A 27,840-nucleotide genomic window follows, 5' to 3' on the forward strand; every position below is an offset into this window, starting at 1 on the left:
CATCTGTCAAGTTCCAAACTTATCTGAATCGGAAGCTACTAATAGCCAACCTACATCTAAGGGGAACTGTAAGGTTTCAGAAGAACAAGAAGCATAGGTCGCTTAGGCGTGGGCCACCCAAGAAGAGAGACTAACATTAGGTAAGCCCGCGCTGGCTGCGAAGGCGGGAGCGGTACCAGGGCGCAGGCGCAGGGGCCTCACGGTCACGCCACTACTCAGCCCGAGCTGGCCAATGGGGAGCGGCGACCGGAAGAACGCACGGCTTCATTGCGTTCCGCGGCCTCCTGTGACCAGGCTTGACGTCACCAAAGCGCGCCGGAAGTGCCGGGTCAACTGCCCGGCGCTGGCGCTGAGGGAAGGAAGTTTGCTGTCGAGCGGCCTGGGTTCCGTGGGCAAGGCCGTGGGAGGCAGCGTTGGCTGCTTCGACACACTGAGGGCGGCGCGATGGGAGACGAGATGGATGCCATGATTCCCGAGCGGGAGATGAAGGTCAGAGACTAACCGGGGCCTCCCTCCCTTCTTTAGTCCTGGCGCTGCCTTGGAGCCCAGCTGAAAGGCGAAGCGCGGTGCCGGCTGTCCCGCCTCCTGCTTGAACAGTTTACCGCGTTCACAGCTCTCACCAGCGCGTCTGCCGCGCCGCTGGCGTGATAGCTCCGCCGAATGCAGTTTCCCAGTCCCATCCTGGTCTCGTGCACGGCTCTTGAGTTACCCTAGCTACTTCCTGTGGCGGTCACAATAGTGGCAATAACTACTGTTTATTGAGCATTGACTGTGTGCCAGGCACTGTGGTAGTCATCGCGGCAGCCCTACGAAGTAGTCGTTAACGTATAGGAGTAAGTCGAGGCTCGGAGAGTAATTTCCCTCGAGTCACATTTGACAGGGGGGCTGAAAGCCAGCATCATTTAAGACCTTTGCTCTCCCTGTACTTCTGTAAGGTGATACGGGCTTGCCTAACGTAGTCAGGGAAGGTCATCCATCCTGCAGAACCTTTAGTTGATTGGACTAGGAAGACTATTTTGACATCGGTATATCAGCCTAAAGTCAGGAACCTGAAGGGAGGGCCAAGTGGTCCCAGTGATAGCAACGTGGGAGTCCCCCAGGGATAACTTCAGGATGGTGTGTTTAATAGTTCTTATATGGGTTCTGACAGAATGAGGGTACAACAGACGGGCTACATCTGTTTTAAATAGTGAAAAGAAGTAAGTTGCAGGAAGATTTTAGGCATCTGTGTGAACAATAAATCACTAAAATGCATTTAGGGGATAGTAATACCAAGTTTAGAATAGTGATTTTTTTTTTTTTTTTTTTTTTAGACAGAGTCTTGCTCTGTCACCCAAGCCGGAGTGCAGTGGCATGATCTCAGCTCCCTGCAACCTCCACCTCCCCGGCTCAAGCGATTCTCCTGCCTCAACCTCCCTAGTAGCTGGGATTACAGGCGCCTGCCACCAAGCCCGACTAATTTTTTATATCATTTGATAGTGACTGGGTTTCACGATGTTGGCCAGGCTGGTCTCGAACTCCTGACCTAAAGTGATCCGCCCTTCTCTGGCTCCCAAAGTACTGGGATTACAGGCGTGAGCCACCGTGCCGTCCTAGAATAGTGATTATTTTTTGAGAATCACCACCTGTGGTGAGCCACCTAATGGGATTGTGTCATATTCCTCAGATATGCTGGGGTAGAAGAAAAAAAACGTTTTATTAATAGAACCACAGACTTAGAAGATGGTAATCTTGCACTCCCTTTGGCAGCACATATAAAATTGGGATCATGCAGAGAAGACTATTATGGCCCCTTTACATGGATGACACACAAATTCATGAAGTGTTCCATATCAGAAAAAAATGAGGGCCGAGCGTGGTGGCTCATGCCTGTGAGCTTGCACTTTGGGAGGCTGAGGCGGATGGATAACTTGAGGTCCGGAGTTCCAGACTAGTCTGGCCAAAATAATGAAACCCTGTCTCTACTAAAAATAAAAATTAGATGGGCATGGTGGCGGGTGCCTGTAATCCAAGCTACTTGGGAGTCTGAAGCAGGAGAATCGCTTGAACCTGGGAGGCAGAGGTTGCAGTGAGCCAAGATCGCTCCACTGCACTCCAGCCTGGACGACAGAGCGAGACTCCGTCTCAAAAAAGAAAAAAAGACAACTGAGACAGACCTTGGTCTCAGTAATACATATTTTTGTTGTACTGAGATTGGGTCTACTGAATATAACATGTTTTAATTTCTTTATTTATTGAATTGATCTCGTTTTGATTCTTCACAACAGGATTTTCAGTTTAGAGCGCTAAAGAAGGTGAGAATCTTCGACTCCCCTGAGGAATTGCCCAAGGAACGCTCGAGTCTGCTTGCTGTGTCCAACAAATATGGTCTGGTCTTTGCTGGTGGAGCCAGTGGCTTGCAGATTTTTCCTACTAAAAATCTTCTTATTCAAAATAAACCCGGAGATGATCCCAATAAAATAGGTAAGTTCCCTGGTTTATGTTGCAAAGTAGAGAGAGGAGTATGGTGGCATGCTCTTGTGTTTCCTTTCCAAGAAGTCATTCTAGTACTAAAATGAACACTGCTGTCAGTTTGAAGGTTGACTCCCAAGAAGATTAATGGAAGCCTTTCTAGGTTTTCTCCTTGGTCCTTTGTATTTCTCCTTACATGAGTTGTTCCTCTCAGCTCAAGAGGGAAGAACTTAACCATTATGCCATGCTTTTATTTTTGCTCAGTTGAACTTGGGCTCTGGCTCTCTGGGTGAAGGGTTTTATTGGCATGGGTTTTCAGTTGGCACAACAGTACAATCCAAACTATTGGCAATGTGTACTATTTAGAGCATTGTTGCAAAAATATTTTCAACAAGGGCAACAGCCACAGTTAGTTTCCCCAGATTGTATGAGGAAGAATTCCTGGGATACTTAATGCATCATTATATATCTTTAAGAAAGTTAAGATTTATCTGTATAACTAGGTATCGGGGTGTATGTGTGTTTATGTAGATGCAAAAATTTTTTCACATTGAACTGGATAGAGGTTGTGGCTTTATTCTTAGAACATACTGTTTTCTGCTTTGTATTTTTTTGTTTTCATAGTTGATAAAGTCCAAGGCTTGCTAGTTCCTATGAAATTCCCAATCCATCACCTGGCCTTGAGCTGTGATAACCTCACACTCTCTGTGTGCATGATGTCCGGTGAATATGGTTCCATTATTGCTTTTTTTGATGTTCGCACATTCTCAAATGAGGTAAGCTGCTGTTATACTGTGATGTCAACATGAGAACCCTAAGCAGATTTCCTTATGTTGAATTATAACTTGAAAGCTTCATAGGTTAACCCTTGAAGTCTCTCTCTAGATTAAAATATGGGTTAAAAAAAATCCTTAATTATAGAATCATAGATCTTTGAGACAGAAGGGACTTCAAGAAATTCTTTCATAACGCCATCTGCCCTAAGTTGTTATCAGGAGGCTTAGGTGACTTGCCCAAAGTCATAGATGAATAGATAATGTCAAAAGTTCCTACATTTTGGATGTTTTTCCATTCCAAGCAGTTTAAAAATGATAATAATAATAGCGAGTGTTTATACTGACTGTGTGTGTCAGACTCCGTACTAAGTGCTTTATATGCCTTGTCCCTCGTTCATGCCTACCACAGCCTTATGTGGTAGGTACTATTATCTTCATTTTATAGGTAGAGAAACAGGTTCAGAGTTTAAGTAACTGTCCAAGGTCCCAACACTATTAAGAAGCAGAGCCAAGATTTTAATCTATTGTTTGCTATTTATTGGTTATTTTGCAATTGTGCATTCCCCTGCTGAGAGTCCCCCTAAGCATGTTAGAATAATTGATTGCCACTTTCAAAGTTGTGTTGAAATTGTCTATAGCAAATAGGTTGATGCATAAAACTAAATCTTTTTTTATGGTTATGGAGAAAAATAAACTGATTTGAGATACCTTGTGTATTCAGTAATTTCCATTGAATATTAAATGTTTCTGCATTTACTTATTTGTTAACTTATTTCACTTTTGCATATTTGTTTTAAAAGGCTAAACAGCAAAAACGCCCATTTGCCTATCATAAGCTTTTGAAAGATGCAGGAGGCATGGTGGTTGATATGAAGTGGAACCCCACTGTCCCCTCCATGGTGGCAGTTTGTCTGGCTGATGGTAGTATTGCTGTCCTGCAAGTCACGGAAACAGTGAAAGTATGTGCAACTCTTCCTTCCACGGTAGCAGTAACCTCTGGTGAGTAATAAAGGCTTTTGCACTGTAACATACAATCATGGTCATCTACTTAAGAATTGATTTCTAGAAGTGAAAGTGGATAGCTTTTTGTGTTTTGGTTTTTTTTTTCCATGACGAGGGAGGTTAAGGATGGAAAGTATTCTTTTTTTTTTTTTTGAGACAGTCTCACTCTGTCGCCCAGGCTGGAGTACAGTGGCATCATCTCACCTCACTGCAACCTCCACCTCCTGGGTTCAAGCAATTCTCGTGCCTCGGCCACCCAAATAGTGGGATTATAGGCGTGCGCCACCATGCCCAGCTAATTTTTGTATTTTTTGTAGAGACAAGGTTTCACCATGTTGGCCAGGCTGGTCTTGAACTCCTGACCTCAAGTGATCTGCCCTCCTCCACCCCGCATATGCTAGGATTACAGGCGTGAGGCACTGTGTTCAGCTGAGAGTATTCTTTATACCCATAGTTAATGTCCTTGAAGCCAAACAGCATACATTATTTAACCTGAATGTACTTGGGGTTTCTGGAGAAATATTTTGGTACAGCTGGTTTAGAAGTGTTTTTTGGGAATAATTGTTTCTGGATCTGTAATGGTGGTACTCTGAAAGTCACTTGTACCTTTGGGCGGAAAAGCATTTGAAATATTAAATGGGAGCAGGAGAATGATTTCTGGGTTTTTTTTTTTTTTTTTTTTTTTTGAGACAGAGTCTTGCTCTGTAGCCCAGGCTGGAGTGCAGTGGCGCGATCTCAGCTCACTGCAACCTCTACCTCCTGGGTTCAAGCAATTCTCTTGCCTCAGACTCCAGAGTAGCTGGGATTACAGGTGCCCGCCACCATGCCCAGCTAATTTTTGTATGTTTTAGTAGAGATGGGGTTTCACCATGTTGGCCAGGCTGGTCTCGAACTTCTGACCTCAAGTGATCTGTCCGTCTCATCCTCCCAAAGTGTTGGGATTACAGGCATGAGCCACCGTGCCCAGCCAGTGATTTCTTGGTATTTGGAAACCTTCTCTGTTCTCCTTGTCTTATGTAAAGACTACAGAGTTTTCTGTATTTTGCAGCTTTCTGGGCAGTAATGTATTGAAAAACCATTTTTAGCTTTCAATTCAATAGCCCAGTGATAAATCAATTGGCTTATATCATTAAAATGATTTTACTTTTTTCCACTTTGCCTGATAGAGATGATCCTACAATCTTCCATGGACTGACAGAGGAATGATAATTGATAATTAGCTGTGTGTGATAGATCTCATTGGTTTGCTCCATTTTCTTGTTTTCATTTGGTAATATTGTCTTTGCTCAGTGTGCTGGAGCCCCAAAGGAAAGCAGCTGGCAGTGGGAAAACAGAATGGAACTGTGGTCCAGTATCTTCCTGTAAGTTCTTATCTTGAACTTCAGAATTTTTCTTAAGTTGCCCACTTTTTTGGGGGTGGTTTGGGAGTATCTTTCTTGTTTTTCCTATTAAAAAGTAATTTATACTCATTGTAACAAATCCATCAGTGAATGAAGAGTGGAACTCTTCCCTTTCCCATAGTCCTTCTTCCAGAGGCACCCACTATGTTGTGTTGAGTAGGTAGCCTTCCATACTTTTCTGGATGTTATACAAATAGTCTATGTGTAGCTGCATTTTTTTTGTTGTGTTTTTTTATGTAAAATGTGATCATATGCTATGCACTGTTCCCCACCTTTTTCAGTCCATTCCATAAAAACAGAGCTTAAGGGAAAAGAGTTAGTGAAAAAGCTATGATGATACTGCAGAACCACTCTGGGTTAAAGCACAGTGTTTGTCTTTTAACTGAGTCTGTCTTTAAAGGTCCGTTTGTCTAACGATGGGCACCAAAGAAAATGGACACTCTTGTTGTTGCATGTGCACTCTGTCATCCTCCCTGTGAATTTCTTGAAATAATGTTCACAAATCTCCTTCAATATCAATTGAGTTGCAAGGAACCCCCATATGTCTATTGAGCCTGGACACGAAGGAGGGATCCACAGGTGGTGCTAAGGCCTTTGTTGTGCCTTCCTCCTCAAGACTGTTCTCTGGCGAGGAGGGGAGCAGAGTGGTGAATGTAGGTGGTATAGGTTTAAGGTTAAGGTTATGTTTCTTATTTGTTATTACCAAAAGTTACATGAAATTTGGTACATAATCTTTTAGGACACTAACCTGTAAAAAGATAATGCAATTTATTTAATTTTCTTGCTTTGCTGTTTGCCTTAATTTTTTTTTTTTTTTGAGAGATGGTCTTGCTCTGTTGCCCAGGCTGGGGTGCAATGGTGTGATAACGTAATGGTTCACTGCAGCCTCAGCCTCCTGGGCTCAGGTGATCCTTCTACTTCAGCCTCCCGGGTAGCTGAGACTACAGGCACTTGCCACCATGCACAGCTAATTTTTGTATTTTTTGTAGAGACAGGGTTTTGCCATGTTGCCCAGGCTGGTCTCAAACTCCTGGGCTCAAGCAATGTGCCCACCTTGGCCTTCCAAAGTGCTGGGATTACAGACATGAGCCACCTCGCCCAGCCTTATTCCACTATTGATGATTGTCTGCATCAGTGCTAGTGGCGTTGCTGCTGCAAATGGTGTTACATTGACTACTCTCATTACCTATATCTGAACATGTTCATGCGTTTCTTTTCTTTTTTTTTTTTTTTTTTTTTTTTGAGACCAAGTTTTGCTCTTGTCGCCCAGACTGGAGTGCAATGACGTGATCTCAGCTCACCACAACCTACGCCTCCTGGGTTCAAGCAGTTCTCCTGCCTCAGCCTCCCGAGTAGCTGGGATTATAGGCGCCCGTCACCACACCCAGCTGTGTATTTTTAGTAGAGACGGGGTTTTGCCATGTTGGCCAGGCTAGTCTCGAACTCCTGACCTCAGGTGATCCACCTGCCTCGGCCTCCCAAAGTGTTGGGATTACAGGCATGAGTCACCACACCCAGCCACGTTCATGCGTTTCTGTAGGATGAAGTCCTGGAAGTAGATAGCACTATTCTGTTTCTTCAGTCTCTCCCGGCCAAGGAGATGGAACAGGTGGCATCTAAGGAATAGATTAGATTTGACAGTTTGATTGGTTTAGGGTTTGTTTCATTTGATACTTTATTTTCCCCTCCAAATCTCTTTCAGACTTTGCAGGAAAAAAAAGTCATTCCTTGTCCTCCGTTTTATGAGTCAGATCATCCTGTCAGAGGTAACAACTGCTTTTCTTATTGGGCTGACCTCTAACGACATGTTATGTATATTACAGAAATTCAAAATCGTGTAACGTACCTGCTCAGTGAGGTGTTGGTGTTTGCTTTATGAATAATGTCACTATTTCAAACAGCTAATTAAGTCAGTGTAAATTATGGCCCTCTGGGTGACATCTGTGTTTCATGATAAATGACATGAAATGGATCCCGACTTTTTATTACGATTCTTCATAATTTGCCCTGATTATAATCCAGCAGAAAAATTACCATTTGGGGATGAGTTTGGGCTTCTTGGGTCATTGTACCTGTGCATTATATTTAGTCAATGAAATCTGGGCCTTTGATTTCTTTTTATCCGTAATGGCTATTCCAAACATAAGCTGCTTTTTCTTGTATCTGATTGCTGTCATTTTTATGACCTACTGATTAAGATGTGTCTTTCAGTTCTGGATGTGCTGTGGATTGGTACCTACGTCTTCGCAATAGTGTATGCTGCTGCAGATGGGACCCTGGAAACGTCTCCAGATGTGGTGATGGCTCTACTACCGGTATGCATGTCAAAGAAATTCCATTGTTTGAGAATTAGAGAAGTCTTCTAATAAAGCTGGAGGCTTTGATTTCAAGGTTTTTTTTTGTTTGTGGGTTTTTTTTTTTTTTTTTTTTGAGACAAGATCTCACTCTGTCGCCCAGGCTAGAGTGCAGTGGTGCGATCTCGCCTCACTGAAGCCTGGACCTCCTGGACTCAAGTGATCCTCCCACCTTAGCCTTCTGAGTAGCTGGTACTACAGGTGCACACCACTATGCCTGGCTAATTTTTTTTTTGGTAGAGATGGGGTTTCGCCATGTTGCCCAGGCTGATCTTGAACTCCGGAGCTCAAGTGATCTGCCCACCTAGGCCTCTCAAAGTGCTGGGATTACAGGTGTGCGTCACTGCACCTGGCCTGATTTCAGGTTCTTTTGCTTACTGGCAGTGATTATGCAACTTCAGGTATAAGGTTTCCATGCTGCACCATGGGCCAGGGGTCTAAAATTGGAGTGTCCACGGCGTGTTCTACTGCTGTGAGGTTAAAAAAAAAAAAGATTTTGCTTAAGCTATAAACTGTGAATCTTGGTTAACTTGATAAAGAAATTTTAGAAAAGCAAGACAGTATCTTGATTTTTAAAATTATTTCATTTGCTCTCGAATATTTAATGCCAACAGTGTGCTAGGCACTGCTTTAAAGCTGAGTATATAGCAGTGATCAAGGTGATGGGCTTGCTTTTATGGTTTTAAATTTGTTGTTGTTGTTAATTTTTATTTATTTTTTAGAGACAGAATCTCACTCTGTTGCCCAGGCTGGAGTGTAGTGGTGCTATCACAGCTCACTACAGCCTCAAATTTTTGGGCTTAAGCCATCCTCCTGCCTCAGCCTCCCGACTAGTTGGGACCACAGGCATGCACCAACACACTCAGCTGTTTTTAAATTTTTCGTAGAGGTAGGATCTTGCTTTGTTGCCCACGCTGGTCTCGAACTCCTGGCTTTTAGCAGTTTTCCCGCCTCATCTCTCAGAGCACAAGGATTACAGGTCTGAGCCACCACACCTGGCTGGTCTTACATTTTAATGGGATAGTGAATACTAAATGTGAGATCAAGGACTGATAAGAGTGTGGAGAAAATAAAGCCATGTTAGGGATAGATGATGACTGGTATGTGTTTGAGATTGTGTGTCAAGGGAGGCCAATTTGATACTTGAAAAAGATGTCTTGTTTTTAACTCTTGGGTTTCTAATAAGGTTGAATTTTTAAAATATGTTTATCTAGATGCCTTATTTTAAGATTAGAGGTTTTTTCTATTCTGGGGGATAATATTAACACTAGTATTTATTAACTGCTACTTATGTTTCATGTACTGGGCTGGAAGTTTTGTATGTATCATTTCATTTTACACTTACAGGAGCCTCTGAAGTAGGCTTAGTAGGTCTGGTATACACATGAGAACACTAAGTATCAGGAAGGTTGAAAAATCTTCATGTCTCATGGGCAGAAAGTGGCAGAACAGAGTTTAAATGCAGTTCGGTTGATGGCCAATGTTTGTACTCCTTGTACTAAGTGCTGCCTTTATACGATGTCCGTATATCTGGACTTTGAGTGAATATTCTCATGTAACTTTAAATGATTCATTATTTGAGATTCCTTTGCTGTAGGATCCGAGAAAAATTGCACATGAGAATTTTTTTTCTTGCTTTGTTCATTGTAGAAAAAAGAAGAAAAGCACCCAGAGATATTTGTGAACTTCATGGAGCCCTGTTATGGCAGCTGCACGGAGAGACAGCATCATTACTACCTCAGTTACATTGAGGAATGGTGAGCAGAGAGTCTGGACAGGGCATTCCTGCTCTCACTGGAAGATCACACCTGAGTCACCTTGTCCCATGTTGAAATCTTTTCTGATTGATTAATTGATGGATTGGCAGGGTCTCACTCCATTACCCAGGCTGGAGTGCAGTGGCACGATTGTAGCTCACAGAAGCCTGGAACTCCCAGGCTCAAGTGATCCTTCCACCTCAGCCTCCCAGATGGGACTACAAGCACATGCCACCACACCTGACTTATTTTTAAATAAGTTTGTTTTTTGTTTTTTGTTTTTTGTTTTTTTTTTGTAGAGATGGGATCTTGCTATGTTGCTCAGGCTGGCTTCCCAAAGTACTGAGATTACAGGTGTGAGCTACCGCATCCAGCCCGAAATCTTTTCTATTACAGAGGAAAATGGAGGCTGAGATGCCTTGAACATATTTTCAGCTGATTGTTGATAATGTCTTTCTGACTATTATTTCTGTTTCCCCGATCTTGAGTTACTTATCTTAAATACATACTAATCTCAAAAATCTAATTTTCTCAATAACCCCTAGTGATGACTTACGAAAATATTGATATTCAAGGAAAATATTAAAAGTTTCCTGAGAGCAGAGTTGCCCTTTGGAATGGAGATTACTCAAAGCAAAGCTTCCATCCCTCTAGCTACATTATTCTGCCTTTGGATGGCATATTGATTGTGAACAGTGACTTGATTCTGTTGTGTCTTTCCTTTGTCTTCATGTAGGTAGGCACTGAGCTGATTCTACAGGGCTTTCTCACAGAAACTAAAAAGTTCAGCTTTACATCTAGAATCTTCCCACCTTTGTTCAACCAGATAGAAAACCTTACTCTCTCCTTGACATGTGGAGGCAGCCCTCACAGGTGTTACCTGCAGACCTAAGTTAGCTTAGAGCTATTGCTGTATTTGAACGTAATGGTCTCTGGTTTTATTCTTTAAGGGATTTAGTGCTGGCAGCATCTGCGGCTTCAACAGAAGTTAGTATCCTTGCTCGACAAAGTGATCAGGTAAATCTCTTTTTTGTTACTTTTGTGGTACTTTCTTTTTTAAATTATTATTTTGAGACAGTCTTGCTCTGTTGTCCAGGCTGGAGTGCAGTGGTGCAATTTCAGCTTACTGCAACCTCTGCCTTCCAAGTTCAAGCAGTTTTGTGCCTCAGCCTCCCAAGTAGCTGGGACTGTAGGCGCGGGCCACCATGCCTGGCTGATTTTTATATTTTTAGTAGTGACTGGGTTTCGCCATGTTGGCCAGGCTGGTCACAAACTCCTGATGGTACTTTTCTGAAAAATATTTTGGAGGGAATTAACTATATGTGGTTAAGGTATACATGATCTCACATCTGTTTTATCAAGTTTCTGCGTGACATCAAAGCTTCAGTGACAGAGTGCCTTGGCCAAATGGCTTGGCTATTGCATGGAGAAACATGGGTGTCAGACTTCGCACTTCCTTCGCTTCTGTTCTTTTAGGATCCATCCCCTGTCTATGGAAACATACTATGCAGTTAACCTCCAACTGGAGTATGCCTGATGCGTAGGAGGCTTTTTCTGCCTTGTCCTGTTTTGTCATCTTTGTTTTCTTCCTGTTGCTTGAACCTACTTCTATACAATTTAATGATAATCCATCCTCAATTATGAAAGAAAAACATGCAGATGACACTAAATTGTGATTCACCAGAAATACTTTCTGTTTGACTTTGAAAAACTGTCAGAAAGAGCAAAGCACCTTTGCATACAAGAACCTTCTGTCACGTTGTCTTTCTTGCAGGGACATGGTGGGCCCAGGTAGTGGTGGTGTGCTATCCACTTGTAGATTTTGCAGAATGACTATAGAGAGGGCACAACGAAAGAAGGGAAACTTCTTTTTAAAACTGCCTTGAACTTAAAAATCTTTAGTGCACCCTTGTAAATAAGAAGCAAGTGCTTCTCCTCCCCACATGGATACTTTGTGCTCCACCCATACATAGGTACTTTGTGCCTCTTCAACCATTGGCATTTATCTGTCACTCTCTGGGTGGCCAGGTGGCCCATTAGGAGGGGCATGGCTCTCATTGTCTAGGGGTGGCTGCTTTTGGTTGAGGCCAGAGTTCAGCCATCTGATTTGCTCCTCTAGAACTATCTTAGATTGACCTCAGTAATAATTTCTTATTAGCACAAGTATTTCATATGTTCACACATTAAAAATACAATTTTATTTTTACTTTCTATCAAAATAATTTATGTTCATGTTTTTAAAAAGTAAATAGTAGAGAAGGGCTTATAAGTGAAAAGAATCACCCCTGCCCTACCTGTTTGCTTTCTAGAGGGGACCGTTTTTAATTTGTAAACATTTTCTTATAATGCTGCCACCTTATCCCTAAAGAAAAATCTGCTTTATAACTAGTAATTGGTTATTAGTTTTAGACCTTACTGACTGTATGGCAAATGATGATCTAGCTCACACATGGCCCCCAGTCCCCTCCTTCCTCTCAAGAGTTACAGCATTGTTTTAATTTCTTATCTTGGTGAACGTTTGTAACTTTAATTGGTGTTTTTTCCCTTGTTTCCGGTGGTATCTTTTATCTTTTTTTTTTTTTTTTTGAGGCCAAGTCTCACTTTGTCACCCAGTGCAGTGGCACCATCTTGGCTCACTGCAACCTCTGCCTCCCTGGTTCAAGCGATTCTCATGCCTCAGCCTCCTAGTAGCTGGGACTATAGGCATGCGCCAACACACCTGGCTAATTTTTGTATTTTTTAGTAGAGACAGGGTTTTGCCTTGTTGGCCAGGCTGGTCTCAAACTCCTGACCTCAAGTGATCTGCCTGCCTCGGCCTCCCAAAGTGCTGGGATTACAGGCATGAGCCACGGCTCCTGGCCTGGTGATAACTCTTGATCTTCCACTTTGTGAGAGGAATGTCTTAGCACTCCCACCCTTTCCCTTAGTAGCCTTCCAGTTGTTATCTGTGTCTTCTCTTTTGTAAAATTGCATTCTGTCCTACAATGATTAAGTCGTCTTTATCTTGTTTGTAGATTGTTTTTAAAAGTTGAGATTGTTTTTGTTTAGTATGAATGTGTCTGTTACCTGCTCCATAGCTAAGTCACATAGTGTGATTTCATTCCCTCTCCTGAACTGCCTGCCTGCTTGCTTTCTTGCTTGCTTTCTCTCTCTCGCTCTCTCTCTCTTTTCTTCTTCCTTCCTTCTCCTTCCTTTTCCTTCCTTTCCCTCCGCTCCCCTCCCCTCCGCTCTCCTCCCCTCCCCCCCTTCCCCATAACCCAGGCCAGAGTGCAGTGGTATGATCTCGGCTCACTGCAACCTCTGCTTTCCGGGTTCAAGTGATTATCCTGCCTCAGCCTCCCAAGTAGCTGGGACCACAGTTGTGCACCAACACGCCCAGCTAATTTTGTATTTCTGGTAGAGACGGGATTTTACCACATTGACCAGGCTGGTTTCAAACTCCTGACCCCAGGTGATCCACCTGCCTGAGCCTCCCAAAGTGCTGGGATTACAGGCATGAACCACTACATCCAGCCTGTCTCTCTTTGTTGGTCTTTAAGCGCTGTTCCCCTGTGATTCATGCTTCCCAGTCTGGTCAACACTGAAAGTTAGGCAAAATGTTAGTGATTTTAAAAACCAAGAGTCATTTGTTAGAAGGAACAGAGCCTATCCAAGCACACTTAAGCAAAAAGGGAGTTTACTAGAAAGACTTAGTAGTTTCTCAAAGAATCTAGGGACAGGAAAGCTGACCAGCCTGAGGAACTGGTACCAAGAACTGGGAAGAAGAACTAAGGTTATCTCTGTCTCTATAGACAAGTGAGCACAGGGCATCTGAGCACAGGCCAGCCTTACGTGCTTCTCTGTGAAAGACTGCAGTAGAGATCAGCTGGAGTTCCTGGTCCCAATCCAAAATGTCTAGGAGCAGGTATTGACTGGCTTAGTGCTGCTGTTGGATTTGTCCCTCATGGTCAGCAGTCTCCCTAGTTGTCATGGAAGGTACCTCAGAAAATGTTCATGATAGTGGTTATTTGTTTACAAGGCAGAGGCTTGATACACCAGGAACAGATAGAGAGGGGGTTGATTTGGAAAATTAACTTCTCATTTGCTGGGGTACTTCTGGCTTTTAGGCCATCTTCTCAGATTTCAGAGCCTCCTAGTCAACACATAAGTCTAAACCAAGTGAGGCATCTCTGTTCTCTCCTATTTGAACAATGTTAGGAGGAACCAGTGCAAAGCTCTAACCAACATGGCTTTTTCTTCTTCTTTTTTTTTTTTTTTTAGATTAATTGGGAATCTTGGCTACTGGAGGATTCTAGTCGAGCTGAATTGCCTGTGACAGACAAGAGTGATGACTCCTTGCCCATGGGAGTTGCCGTAGACTATACGAACCAAGTGGAAATCACCATCAGTAAGTGTAGCCTGGTAGTTAGTGCAGAAATAGTCTTTCTAGTTAGGGTTAATATTGAAACACCAGTTACATGTTACTGACAGAGTCTACTCTGCTGGGCATTTGTAGCTTCTGGCAGCACATTTCTCCCTGAAGAGTGATAATAGGCTGCCTTGTGACAACAGTGAACTGATTTGAATGAATGAACATTGATGAGACCAAGGCCAAACACTGTATGTATGTGTGGGTGCATGTTTGCACACTTGCACATGTCTGGGTGTACTTTAGAATCTGGTTGAAATATAGAACATCAGGATTTTATGGCTTGGTTTCTTTGTCCAATCCAATTCCCTGGTGACCTCCCAAAGAAGCAATAACCGAATCTGGTACTGCACACCAGTACTTGGTTTGAAGGCAAGGATTAGAAAATAGAGACCTCAGGTCCATGGTTTCCAAATAGGGCCTAGATATGTGTTTTGAATAGATCTTCCCTGCAGTAGCTTGGCTATGCTGTAGTCATTGAAATGTAAAAGTGCCACAAAAGAAACAGTCTTTGCCATCTGGTACTTAAGTTTAGAGAGGTGTCCCCGTCAGGCACCATTAAGTTGCTTGTTCCTTCCCTGGTTAGGCAGAAGTATTTGTTCTAATAAGCTCATTTGCTCTGATTCTCTTGAAGCCTTAATTGATAAAATACATACTTGTCATTCAACTGTGAATGAGGATAAAGTAGTTTGACTCATCTTTCTGTGTCCTACTGTCCATTCCAAAGAGTCTAGTCTCATTTTCCTACTAACCTAAGTACTTCTTAGATACTCTTGTCTTGGTCAGGGGAATGCCAAGCCTACCTCCTGAACACTGAGACACTCATAAAAACTGAGGGACCTTTGGGAGAGTCAGAGCTACTGCGGGACTGGTGGAGCCTCTAGGCAGGGCCCAGCAGGGTGGTGGCGATCTGATAGCGGCAGGAGCTCTCTTTTAAATAGCTGGTGCATGAAAAGCTGTTCAGATATAAAATCAGAACAAACTAACTTGAGCTGCTATTCAGATGAGTCCCTTAAACCCTTTTCATGTTGAGGGCAGTCTTTGCCTTCTGGGCTCAGGCCCTTAAATTGACTTGGTTCTTTTATTGCTTTTGTTTTCTTTTTTAACAGGTGATGAAAAGACTCTTCCTCCTGCTCCAGTTCTCATGTTACTTTCAACAGATGGTGTGCTTTGTCCATTTTATATGATTAATCAAAATCCTGGGGTTAAGTCTCTCATCAAAACACCAGAGCGACTTTCATTAGAAGGAGAGCGACAGCCCAAGTCACCAGGTATGTGCCTCTGCCTGCTTTATCAGTAAGGGAATACCATGGGCTTGCACAAGAGTATTTCCAAGAATGAACATGGTGTGAAGACACATAGTGATTATCTTTACCAGCCTGGTCTGTCTTAGGAAGGCACACACTAATCTTTTTTTTGAACATGCATGCACATATTTGCCTTCCCCTACCCTCAAGCTTTATTCTGCAGCCATTACTTTACTTTGGAGATGAAGGAAGGTCAACCAGATGATTTGCATCCAGTCGTTTACCAGCAGTTTTCTAGGACCCTATATTATGTGATGTGCATCCAAAAGACATTGTGCTTAATCATGGGGGTTGGTTAAAGAAATGATTGTATAGTCTTACAGTGAAATGCCATGTACCAATTATAAGTGTTATTATTTATTGACAGGGAAGGAGTGAGTGGAATACATCACAAAAAAAAACCGCTATTCTGTGTGATCCTTTTTGTATGAGAAAAAAACATATACATAGAAAAAAAACTTGGAATTGGATTTAAAATCTAAATGGTGGTTATTTCTGGGTGATGGGAACATGGAGATTTTTGTTGTTTATATTTTCTTGAGGTTTTTTTCTCCTTTTTTGAAACATTTCTTAAGTAATAGATGTTTATTGGAGGAAAATGAGAGCATGCAAAACAATGGCCACAGTCAACATTTTGGTACCTATCCTCCAAGAAAATGAATGCACACATATAAATACTAGTCTGTATTTAAACAGTTTTTACAGTGACATTTGTATCACTTGTGAAGTGAAACTTTTTTTTTTTTTTATGGAGACAGGGTCTTACTCTATTGCCTAGGTTGGAGTGCAGTGGCATGCAGTAGCCTTAATCTCCCAGGCTCAGGCAATCCCACCTAAGCCTCTCAAGTAGCTGGAACTACAAGCATGCGCCACCATATGCAGCTATTTTTTAAATGTTTTATAAAGATAGGGTCTTACTATGTTGCTCAGGCTGGTCTCAAACACCTGGGCTCAAGTAATCCTCCTGCCTCAGCCTCCCAAAGTGCTGGGATTATAGGCATGATACACTGTGCATGACCAGAAAATATAAAACTTTTAAAAAGAGCATTGTTTCATATATTGGAATTTGACTAATATTTCTGTTTTTGAATTCTGTGAGTATATAACTGATACAATTTTTTTCTTCTATTATGACCAGTTTCTTAACCTAAGCAAAAATGTATGACCAGTTGGTTTGGATAAGGTTAGCAATAACTTAGGGGTATATTCTCTCACTGCATCCCAGTGCACAGTGAGTTGTATATCACAAATAGAGCCACTCAGATACTTGGGCCCTAACAACTGGCAGCACTACCCCAAGTAATATACCAGATGGCTTGCAGAGTGTTGTATCAGGGTAGTCCATTATTCATAGTGTGTGTACTCTTTGTGTTGGTTTTTTTTCCTCATTCAGCCATGAATAAGGGTGCCATGAACTACCTATACCCAGCTGCCTGGTGTGTCTGTAATAAGCAGAGCAGCCTGTGAGATTAGGAGCCTCTGGGATGGGACGAGGTTTGTTTCTGAGCCTTTGCTACTAGCCCATTCAATGCTGGAGCACAATCAGAGGCCAGTTTTACTGTTAGCCTTTCCTAGAGAAAATCCCCTCTTCCTTCACAGTTGGTCCAGAGGTTATAGTTGTGTTCAGATGCGTGGAAGAGAGCCCCTGTGGGGAGAAAGTCCGTCCCATCAGCTAAGTCTAGCTAAAGCCTACTTCGTGGGTTCAGAAGACATTAATGGTTCCACCTGTTTCTACACTGCAGTTCTAAGGATGCTATATTGATCAGAAGTAGTAGTAACATGATGGTTTTCCAATAAGTTTTGTTTTCAGTGGAAAAAATGCTTTTGATTTATTTAGGGTCTGGTATATATTTTTCATGTCAGTTTACCTAATATGCATGAAAGTGTTTAACATCTATGTATGTCTTTACAGAAGTTAGTTGTAGCTGGTTCCATATCTATTGTATAAAGAAGTATTAACAGAATAGGTTTGCTTGCATTATTATACTTTCATCAATGTGACAGTTTACTTGGATTTTTGTTTTCAGAAAGTGGTATTTTCATACTTGTATCCTAAGTATTACATTGCGTTAGACAAAGTGTCTTCCGTGAAGATAAACTGCCATCTTAGCTAATTTGGAACAACCAAGTCCTATTAATATAAATAGAAAATATTGACACAAAGAATTCCTTTCTTATTTAGTTGGTTATTTAATTGAAAGATTAATATTTTTACCTTATGGAAAGTTTGGAAAATAGAAAAAAAAAGTATTCATTTTTGAGACAGGGGTCTCACTCTGTTGCACAGGCTGGAGTGTAGTGGCAGGATCTTGGCTCACTGCAGCCTCTGCCTCCCAAGTCCAAGCGATCCTCTCACCTCAGCATCCCAAGTAGCTGGGACTACAGGCACAAGCCATCACACCTGGCAGATTTTTGTATTTTTTTGTAGCAACAGGGTCTCACTTTGTTCCCCAGGCTGGTCTCAAAACTCCTGGACTCAAAGGATCCTCCTGCTTTGCCCTCCCAAAGCTCTGGAATTACAGGCATGAGCCACTGTGTCCAGCCTTCCATTGACTTTTTTTTTCTTTTTAACCATTTAGATTGCATTAAATATCTTTTTCATTTTTTGCATTATGTTCGTAAGCTTTATTCTTAGAAGAGGAATTACTGGGTCTGTTTTTTATGGTTTTTTATACAATGCCAAAATGTTTTCTTAAAAAAAATACTAGTTACCTACCAGAGATAAAAAGTTTCAGGTTTGTTTTACCCATCCAAACATAAGGGGTTATACATATTTAAATTCTTATAATTTAGAGGACAAATTAAAAATGTACCTTGTTTATATTTCTTTGATTAGAGAGATTGAATGTGTTTTCTTTATGTGAATTAGCTTCACTGTTTATTAGTCCTGAAATTTTAAAATCTCAATTTGTATGAGCTTTTTAAAAAATAGAAAACATCTTATTTGTCATTTGCTATGGATCTTTTTTTAGTTCATTACCATTTAGTTATTATACCTGAGTAGCTATTTTTTACACAAATCTTAACCTTCTCCCTTTGTGATTATTTTTTTGGGGTCACTTCTAAATTTATCAAGGTGTTAGACTCTGAGACCTAACATCTATCAGTTTGCCTCCTTTGTTTTGAGATACCTGTATTTATGTGACTATCTATGTGTATTTATCTGGAATTACTTTTAGTGAAATAAGGTGGAGGTCTGAATTAAAACTTTTTCCCGGTTGTTAATGAAATGTTGCAGTGACTGAACTGTTTTGTGTGCCATAGTAGCACTGAGAAGTCCATGAAGTCCAGTTATTCTAAGGTCTTTCCTTAGTTTTCCTTCAGTTTCATTTATCTCATGAGACCTGAAAACTCCAACATGAACCGTGTTCGCCATCTGTTCTTTTTGCTTCTTAAACTAGTAACATTTCTGGCTTTATTCTACCACAAATTCTTTTTCACTTGCTTTCTGTTATGTGAAGCTTCACTGTTACAGTGTTAACATTTTCCTTCCTTTTTTTTGTCACTGCAGGAAGTACTCCCACTACCCCGACCTCCTCTCAAGCCCCGCAGAAACTGGATGCTTCTGCAGCTGCAGCCCCTGCCTCTCTTCCACCTTCATCACCCGCTGCTCCCATTGCCACTTTTTCTTTGCTTCCTGCTGGTGGAGCCCCCACTGTGTTCTCCTTTGGTTCTTCATCTTTGAAGTCATCTGCTGCGGTCACTGGGGAGCCCCCTTCATATTCCAGTGGCTCCGACAGCTCCAAAGCAGCCCCGGGCCCTGGCCCATCAACCTTCTCTTTTGTTCCCCCTTCTAAAGCCTCCCTAGCCCCCACCCCTGCAGCGTCTCCCGTGGCTCCATCAGCTGCTTCATTCTCGTTTGGATCATCTGGTTTTAAGCCTACCCTGGAAAGCACACCAGTGCCAAGTGTGTCTGCTCCAAATATAGCAGTGAAGCCCTCCTTCCCACCCTCAACCTCTGCTGTCAAAGTCAACCTTAGTGAAAAGTAAGTCACTTCTAAAGTTTGATTCTTCTGTGAGTTGGGTAGAAATATTGGATGTTATTTACTAAAAGTAGAGTCACTCTGAGAGGAGTTAACTGAGTAGAATTTTTTTACCCAGAGTAATACTCGCAAATGGCAAAAATTCAACCAACATAAAATACTGGCATTTCATCAGTGGATAGAGTCCAGAAGGGTCTCTTAGCTAGCATTTTATTTTTTTGACTATGGGATGTATATTCAGGTATTTGTTTTGCTTTTTTACATTACAAATGTAGGAAATATTCCTTATTTTAAAAAAAAAGAAGCAATCCAGAATATGCATCCTGGAAGGGAAATGAATCCCTTGTAGTCTTTTTTCCTCCCTGTGTCTACCCTTAACTCTCTCTGAACTGCTGTCTACACAGCCACAAAGTCATCTTGTGACACTGTAAATCGTTAGGTGATTCTTCTGCTTGACAGTCCCTATGAAGCCCCGTGGCTGCTCACTGCTGATTCTTAGGTTGGTATCCAGTTTCCTCCAGATCTGGGTCGGGCAGCTCACTCATTTCTTATTTATTTGCTTCTTTATCTGCTTGTTCTTTTCTTCCCACTAGAATGTAAGCTTTTTGAGGGAAGCAATCCCTTATATCTTGTAACCCCTCTCAAGACAACCATGAGTTCCCAGGATTACCACGAGATCCCAAGATAAACACCAAGTATAAGTACTACCAGCTTTTTCCCTGCTTGCCTGTACTATCTGTTGTTGCTATGGTGGTGCTGCTGCCGCCACAGTTACTGTTAATATTGAATTGGCACACATCCACTTCATGCTAAGGGTTGCATAGTGTTCCATTTTGTTGGATGCACCACAGTTTATCTGACCAGTCATCTAATGCTGGATGTTTAGATTGTCTACAGACTTTTGCTTTTTAGGTGGAACCGACTTTACATTTCCTTTAGGCCATAAGTGTCCCAAAGACAGTGACCTGCATTCCTCTTCCTTTTTCACTCCCCAGAGAAGGTGCTCACTCTCAAAATGAGTTCTCAGTAATTTCCTTGGTAAGAGAAAGTACTAACTCTCCTAAGCATAATTGTGTCCCACCTCCTGTTTAAAACTCAGCTGGAAACAATAGTATTTCATATCATGATAAACTTGGTATTTCATATTTTGATAAACTTAGTTTTATCATCAAGTACTTGATATTTCCCTTGAATAATTAATTCCTAAATAAGCAGATGATAAATGTTTCCTTGCAGCTTTCACCTTTTATAAGAAATAGCTAAACATTTTTGTTTCCTGAAAGCAAAAAGTGTGTTATCTTTGTAAGTTAACCTAAAAGATAGTTATCTTTTGATGACATTGCTCATGCTAGTGTAAAAGAATCTTCTAGCAGGCTCTTCTGAGGCCTTCAGGCTGCCATTTTTCAGGTTTACTGCCGCAGCTACCTCTACTCCTGTTAGTAGCTCCCAGAGCGCACCCTCGATGCCGCCATTCTCTTCTGCCTCCAAGCCAGCTACTTCTGGACCGCTCAGCCACCCCACGCCTCTCTCAGCATCACCTAGTTCCGTGCCATTGAAGTCCTCAGTCTTGCCCTCACCATCAGGTATGATTTTAAGCAGACAACTTTAGACCTCAGCCCTGCCTTCTCAGATTAACGGTTTTAAGTGTTAAGAATCGTAGCTAACATAGTTGGACAAGGTTATTTTTTATTGCTTCCTGTATCGTACATTAATGATTAATGTGCTGTGATTTTCATACTCTGAATTGGGAGATTTGCTCTTGCTTAAATGCTGCCACGCTTCTCTCTGACACTTCTTATGGAGCTAAGTGTACTTAATGAGTCAAAAATGTCTTGCTCTTGGGCATTGATTTTCATGTGGAGCCTGCCCTCCATGAAGAGCAGTTACAGAACAGTTCTTTAAGAAGCACAGGCACAAGAGTTGTTTGGCGGGGTGCAGTGGCTCACGCCTATAATCCCAGCACTTTGGGAGGCCAAGGCAGGTGGATCACCGGAGGTTAGGAGTTTGAGACCAGCCTGGCCAACATGGCAAAACCCCATCTCTACTAAAAATACAAAAAATTAGCCAGGTGTGGTGGCGGGTGCCTGTAATCCCAGCTACTCGGGAGGCTGAGGCAGGAGAATCACTTGAACCTAGGAGGCAGAGATTGCAGGGAGTCGAGATCACGCCACTGCTCTCCAGCCTGGTGACAGAGCGAGACTCTGTCTCAAAAAAAAAAAAAAAAAAGTACAGAAGAGACAGTACCTGCAGTGACTATATTCCTATTTTCACAGTCAGTCATACTGTAAGCAGGAAGTTTTGTTTTGTTTTGTTTTGTTTTTTGAGACCCTCTCACTCTCTCACCCAAGCACATCACTGCAGCGTCTACCTCCTGGGCTCAAGCGATCTTCCCACTTAGCCTCCCGAGTAGCTGGGACTACAGGCGTGTACCACCACCGTCGGCTAATTTTTAAATTTTTTTGTAGAGACAGGGTCTTGCCATGTTGCTCAGGCTGGTCTCAAACTCCTGGGCTCAAGCAATCCTCCTGCCTCAGCCTCCCAAAAGGCTAGGATTACAGGTTTGAGCCACCATACCTGGCTCCTAAAATTTTAATATATTTTTTTCATTATCTTAGAACAGAGGCTAGCACAACTGGTGGTCATCACTTTTTAAAATAAATCATGAAAGTGGGGCTGGGGCAATGTGTAATTTAATTTCTTAGATTTGGAGAAAGGACATTTGTGATAGGAGAAATAAAGGTAATAAGTGCCATCTATTTTAACTGACTTCTTTTTCAAGCAGGACGATCTGCTCAGGGCAGTCCAAGCCCAGTGCCCTCAATGGTACAGAAATCACCCAGGATAACCCCTCCAGTGGCAAAGCCAGGCTCTCCCCAGGTATGTTTAAATTCAGCTTGCAATGTTTGTGTTTATTAGTTTGCTGCCCTAAGCATACCTATGAATAAAATGAATTTTCATGTTTTATAATTCAGATCTTGGACATAGTAATTGGGACTATGTGATAGTAAATACCGAAGTGTGAGGTTTGAATACTTGTATACTCGTAAAAGCCATTTAGCTATTTTAATTTTTTATTCATGTATAATACACATAGAAAAAAGTACACATGATACATGTACAACTCAGTGAATTGTCAACAACTGAACATACCTTGGTAACTAGCATCCAGATCAAGAAACAGAATTTTACGAGAACCTGGCTGGGCACAGTGGCTCATGCCTGTAATCCCAGCACTTTGGAAGGCCAAGGCGGGCGGATCACCTGAGGCCAGTAGTTCAAGACTAGCCTGGTCGACATGGTGAAACCCCGTCTCTACTAAAAACGCAAAAATTAGCCGGGCATGGTGGCACGTACTTGTGGTCCCAGCTCCTCGGGAGGCTGAGGCATGAGAATCACTTGAACCCAGGAGGTGGAGGCCAGAACCCCAGAGTTCTTTTTCACCTGTCCCTTTCTAGTCACTACTCTTGCCAAAGAGCAGCTGGTTTCTTGGTTTCCAACAGCATAGATGAGGTTAGCCTGCCTGTACCTCCTATCAAGTGGATTTGTACAGTATGTATTCTTGTATCTGGCTGCTTTGTTCAACATTATGTTTGTGAGATTTATCCATGTCGTTGTATGGGATTTATTGTGTGATTATATTACAAGTATTTGTTCCACTCTGATGGGTGCTTGAGTAGTTTCCAGGTTTAAGCCGTTGTATGTAGCACTGCTATGACTGTTCCAGTTGACGTCTTCAATGAACACATATGCAGGTTTCTCTTGGGTGTATCCCTATGAGTGAGATTGCTGGGTCATAGAATCTGCATGTATTCCTCATTAGTAGATTCCCACCAAGAGTGTATGAGACTTCTGGCTGCTCCACATACTTGCCACTCTTGGTATTTTTCATCTTTTGTTGTATGGTTTTGTGGTTTTAATTTGTATTTCTATAATGATTAGCAAAATTAAGCTTTTTAAAAGATGATTATTGGCCATTTGAATATTTTCTTTTATGTTGTGTCTGTTCATGTCTTTACTCTGTTTTTCTGTTGGATTGTCTGGCTTTTTCCTTCTGATTTTTAAGAGTGAGTTCCTTGAATACACACACACACACACAGCACATACAGTGCAAATATGTTCTCACTGTAAATTTTCTATTCATTGTCTTTTTTGTTTCTTCGATGAATACACGCTCTTCATTTTAATATAATTAAGTTTATCAGTTTTTTCTTTTATGATTAATGCTTTTCACGTTTTAGAAATAATTTTCTATTTCAAAGTCAAAAAGATGTTTCTCTAAAAGCTTTATTATTTTATCTTTCATATTTAGATTTGTAGTCCATCATCTCAGGTTATTTTTGTGGTGTAATGTAAAGAGAATTGTGTGTCACTTTCCCATGTGATTACTTGAGTGCCCTGAGAACAAGAGTTATGTCTTTTCCTTTCTGTGTCCCCCTAACCAACCCTTCTCCTACCCTAACACACACCTGTACTAGGTACATAGTAAGTGCCCAGGTCACAGTTCACGCTTGTGGCATGATGCATGACATACAGTGTTTGTCAAATAAATGTTTGCTGTTAATGAATGCTGATGCGGTCTAAGACCTCTCTAGTGTTAATCGTTTTAAGTGTCAAATAGTCTAAAGGGCATTTCAAATTATAGCATCTTTAAAGCAGAACTCTTGATTTCTGTCTCCCTTAGAGTCTAGTCCTTTTCCAATGGGTAAGTAGCACTAACAAACCAGATGTTTGCACAAGCCCCAAGCCCCGAAGCATCCTAGATCCCTCTCTTCAACAGTACCTGTCCCCAGTCCAGGCTGGCAGGAGATCTTGTCAGCTCCACCCTCTGCTGTGTCACATGTCATAAGCCCACAGCTCTGTCCCCCTGCTAGCATCCTGTGTCAAGCTGTTGCCACCTCTCACCTTGTTAACCTCTTGACTACTCTCTCTGCTATCCCTGCTCTACATAGCAGCAAGAGGGATCTTTTAAATCATAAAGGAGATTTAAACTCTCCTAAAACACCAGTAGTAGCTTTCCAACATGTTTAGAATAGAACCCAAACTCCTTGGTGTGACCTTATATGACCTACCTTGGCCTGCCTTCCTGACTCTATCCCTGCCCTCTGCAATGCCTCCCCTGACTTCACAGAGCCCACATTTACTTTTTTTCTTTGCTAAGGTTTCTCCTGCCTTGAGACCTCTGCACTTGCCTTTCTTGCTGCCTGGCAGGTGCTTCCTGAAGATCCCATAGCTTGCTTTCTGCTTGCAGCCTCCATTCAGATGGCAGCCCGCAGTGAGGGCTTTCTTGGCCATCTCATCTGAAGTAGTGCCCTTTTTTATTCTCTTTATGTTTTCCTGTTTGTTCTCCAACTGAAATTATCAGATGTGTTTATATTTTATTATTCAGCATGTCCCAGTAGGAGGTAAGTTCCATGAGAGTTGGGCCCTCATCTACTTGTTCACCTCTACCTGCACTATCTAGAACATGCCTTACACAAAGTAGAGACCCTATAAATAAGGGTTCGTTACAATGAGTGAAGAAATAATGACTGTGTTACAGGAGCGCCACTCCCTGTAATAGGCACTGATATAATTGCTTGTAGAAGCTATGACTTGTAGTATAGGATCAGTTTTTAAACCTTTTGCCTTCCATTTCAGGCAAAGTCACTTCAGCCTGCTGTTGCAGAGAAGCAGGGACATCAGTGGAAAGATTCAGATCCTGTAATGGCTGGAATTGGGGAGGAGGTAAATTTGTTTCCTGAGGATGTTTTTCTGGAAGTAGCTGACAGACTTGGATGGGTCAGAGTGCCAACCCCTATATGACTAGTTAGTTCATTCTAGCGCTGAAGCATGGCCCATCCCAGCAGTCTGAGCAGTTAGTAAGCTCGGTAGCAGTGACATTACTGTTTGTCCCTCAGACTGAGTAGTTCCTCACTTGTGGCTTCTACAGATTGCACACTTTCAGAAGGAGTTGGAAGAGTTAAAAGCCCGAACTTCCAAAGCCTGTTTCCAAGTGGGCACTTCTGAGGAGATGAAGATGCTGCGAACAGAATCAGATGACTTGCATACCTTTCTTTTGGAGATTAAAGAGACCACAGAGGTTTGTGTTTATGGATACTTTTCCTGAGTTGAATTGCATTTAACAATTTTTTTTTATCCTAGTACTCCATGGGGGTATGTACTTTATTTCTTCAAGGACCACTAATGTTGTTTTTTTTTTTAACGTGGCTGAGTAGCTTGCCTAGAATCCCTGAGTTCAAATCCTACCTTCAGCACTCAATAAATTATGTGACTTTGGGCAAGTTAACCTCGTTACTCTATTTTTCAGTTTTCTCATCCATAAGATGGAGTAAGTTTCTACCCCTTTGACGCAAACTATGCACTCCATAAAATTTATTATAGTTGTTAATTTAATTTAGGTATATTTGAAATTTTACTATCTTAAATAGTGTTAGATTCTTAAAAAAGGATATTTTAGGACATACGCAGTATGAAAATGTTAAATGTTTGGTGTTAATAGTGTTAATTATTGTTACCATTATTACTGCTTACAGTGTGCCAGGCACTGTGCCGAACACATCACTTGTATTATCTCACTGAATCCTCACAACTTTGCTGGGTCATACATACTGTTACCCTCTCTATTTTGCAAGTCAGCAAACTGAGGCTTAGGTAAATTTGTCAAAAGTTGCCCACTTAGCAAGTGGTAGTGCCAGAATTCTGCTTCAGACTGTCTGATTCCAGAGTTCGGGTCTTAAATAGTGTGTTTGGAAAGAGGCAAGTTCTTCAGAGTGTTAGCAGTAATTATCTTCACATAGTAGTATTAGAGCTACTGTCTTTGTATTTTCTGCATTTTCAATCATTAGAATGTATTTTTTTAATGGGGATGAAAAATAAATATAAAAAAAGAACATTAGTGTCTTTCTAAACAGTTAAATTCTTTTTTTTACATGAGTTAAATATATTCAGTTGTTCATTGTGTTCAGTTAGTGTTTGAGAAACACCACCTTCCTTGATCCAAACAGAAAGATTTGGACTTAACAACTTTTTGTACCAACACATTATTGTACTTTTTCTAGTCGCTTCATGGAGACATAAGTAGCCTGAAAACAACTTTACTTGAGGGCTTTGCTGGTGTTGAGGAAGCCAGAGAACAAAATGAAAGAAATCGTGACTCTGGTTATCTGCATTTGCTTTATAAAAGACCACTGGATCCCAAGAGTGAAGCTCAGCTTCAGGTAGGAGATCTATGTAAATCTGTTTAAAAGATTTAAAAACAAGCTCATGTAACAATTGCTACCTCTTTTTGCATATAGATTTGGATGATGGCTCTTTTTGAAGTTGTTGATTTTCTGCTTATAATTTACCACATTTCCCATAAACTTCCTTAACTGTAGCAAAGAAAACAGTACACTTCATGTAATTATGTAATTTTTTTCATTTAAAACATAGATTTTTTTTAAATACTTATTTTCTTGAGACAGGGTCTTCTCACTCTGTTGCCCAGGCTAGTGTGCAATGGTGTGATCCCAGCTCACGCAGCCTTACTTCCTGGGCTTACGTGATCCTCCTGCCTCAGCCTCCTGAGTAGCCAGGACCACAGGCATGTGCCACCACACTTGGCTAATTTTTAATATTTTATTTGGAGAGACAAGGTGTTACTCTGCTGCCCAGCCTGGCTGGTCTTGAACTCCTGGGGTCAAGCAGTCCTTCTCCCTTGGCCTCCCAAAGTGCTGGAATTACACGCGTGACTGGCCAAAATTTTTTATTAAGCCTTAAGCTTAATAGAGAATACTCTGTTGAAACATGTAAGTTGAATTATAAATAAAAATTATTAAAGTGGCAACTATTTCTTGAGTGCCATTTAATCTGCTAGGTGTTTCTTATGCATTATTTCTAGCCTTCAAAGCCAGCTGCTCTGCAAGGTAAGAGTTACTGGTCCCTGTAGCTCATTATACAGGTAACTGGAAATTAAATTTCATGGGCCAAGTAGCTTGTCCAAAGTCATGTTGGCTAGGAAACGGGGAACCAGAATTGAAACCTCCATTTGCCTGAGCTCTTTTCTGTATGCCACACTTAACTTTTCTCTTGAATTCTTTTTTTTTTTTTTTTTTTTTTGAGGCTGAGTCTCGCACTGTCGCCTGGGCTGAAGTGGCACCATCACAGCTCACTGCAGCCTCAACCTCCAGGCTCAAGTGATCCTCCCACCTCAGCCTCCCACATAGTTGGGAGTACAGGTGTGTGCCACCACACCCAGCTGATTTTTAAATTTTTTGTAGAGATGGGGTCTCACTACATTATCCAGGCTGGTCTCGAACTCCTGAGCTCAAGTCACCCTCCTGTCTTTGTAATCCCAAAGTTCTGGGGTTACAGGTGTGAGCCACCATTCTTAATTATTATTAATCTCTGCTTTTGCTAATCGG

At 41.7% G+C, this 27,840-nt stretch overlaps 1 protein-coding gene and 1 non-coding gene across 11 annotated transcripts in view; both read left to right on the top strand.

Annotated features, from left to right (window-relative positions):
• The first annotated feature begins 359 nt into the window (after positions 1-359).
• The window catches only part of NUP214 (nucleoporin 214), a 108,160-nt gene continuing 80,679 nt past the window's right edge, over positions 360-27,840 (top strand). For 4 of the 10 annotated variants that reach the window (XM_024252122.3, XM_054520716.2, XM_054520721.2 and 1 more), the window contains exons 1-17: positions 360-489; positions 2,268-2,463; positions 3,076-3,227; positions 4,028-4,226; positions 5,520-5,590; positions 7,332-7,395; positions 7,841-7,944; positions 9,634-9,740; positions 10,691-10,757; positions 14,001-14,127; positions 15,258-15,419; positions 18,967-19,441; positions 20,846-21,021; positions 22,218-22,315; positions 25,076-25,162; positions 25,368-25,517; positions 26,497-26,655. In XM_024252122.3, coding sequence (XP_024107890.2) covers positions 445-489; positions 2,268-2,463; positions 3,076-3,227; positions 4,028-4,226; positions 5,520-5,590; positions 7,332-7,395; positions 7,841-7,944; positions 9,634-9,740; positions 10,691-10,757; positions 14,001-14,127; positions 15,258-15,419; positions 18,967-19,441; positions 20,846-21,021; positions 22,218-22,315; positions 25,076-25,162; positions 25,368-25,517; positions 26,497-26,655 — 2,439 coding nt within the window. In that variant the 5' untranslated portion in view covers positions 360-444. The remainder of the gene's footprint in view (positions 490-2,267; positions 2,464-3,075; positions 3,228-4,027; positions 4,227-5,519; positions 5,591-7,331; positions 7,396-7,840; positions 7,945-9,633; positions 9,741-10,690; positions 10,758-14,000; positions 14,128-15,257; positions 15,420-18,966; positions 19,442-20,845; positions 21,022-22,217; positions 22,316-25,075; positions 25,163-25,367; positions 25,518-26,496; positions 26,656-27,840) is intronic. The other 6 variants (XM_024252123.3, XM_054520717.2, XM_024252125.3 and 3 more) reach the window with 3 other exon arrangements.
• On the top strand, positions 1,736-1,837 carry LOC112135011 (U6 spliceosomal RNA). The gene has a single exon (XR_002916332.2). It is a non-coding gene; the product is annotated as a U6 spliceosomal RNA (small nuclear RNA).

Source organism: Pongo abelii, chromosome 13, assembly GCF_028885655.2.
Source record: "Pongo abelii isolate AG06213 chromosome 13, NHGRI_mPonAbe1-v2.0_pri, whole genome shotgun sequence".
In the NCBI taxonomy this organism is placed as follows: Eukaryota; Metazoa; Chordata; class Mammalia; order Primates; family Hominidae; genus Pongo; species Pongo abelii.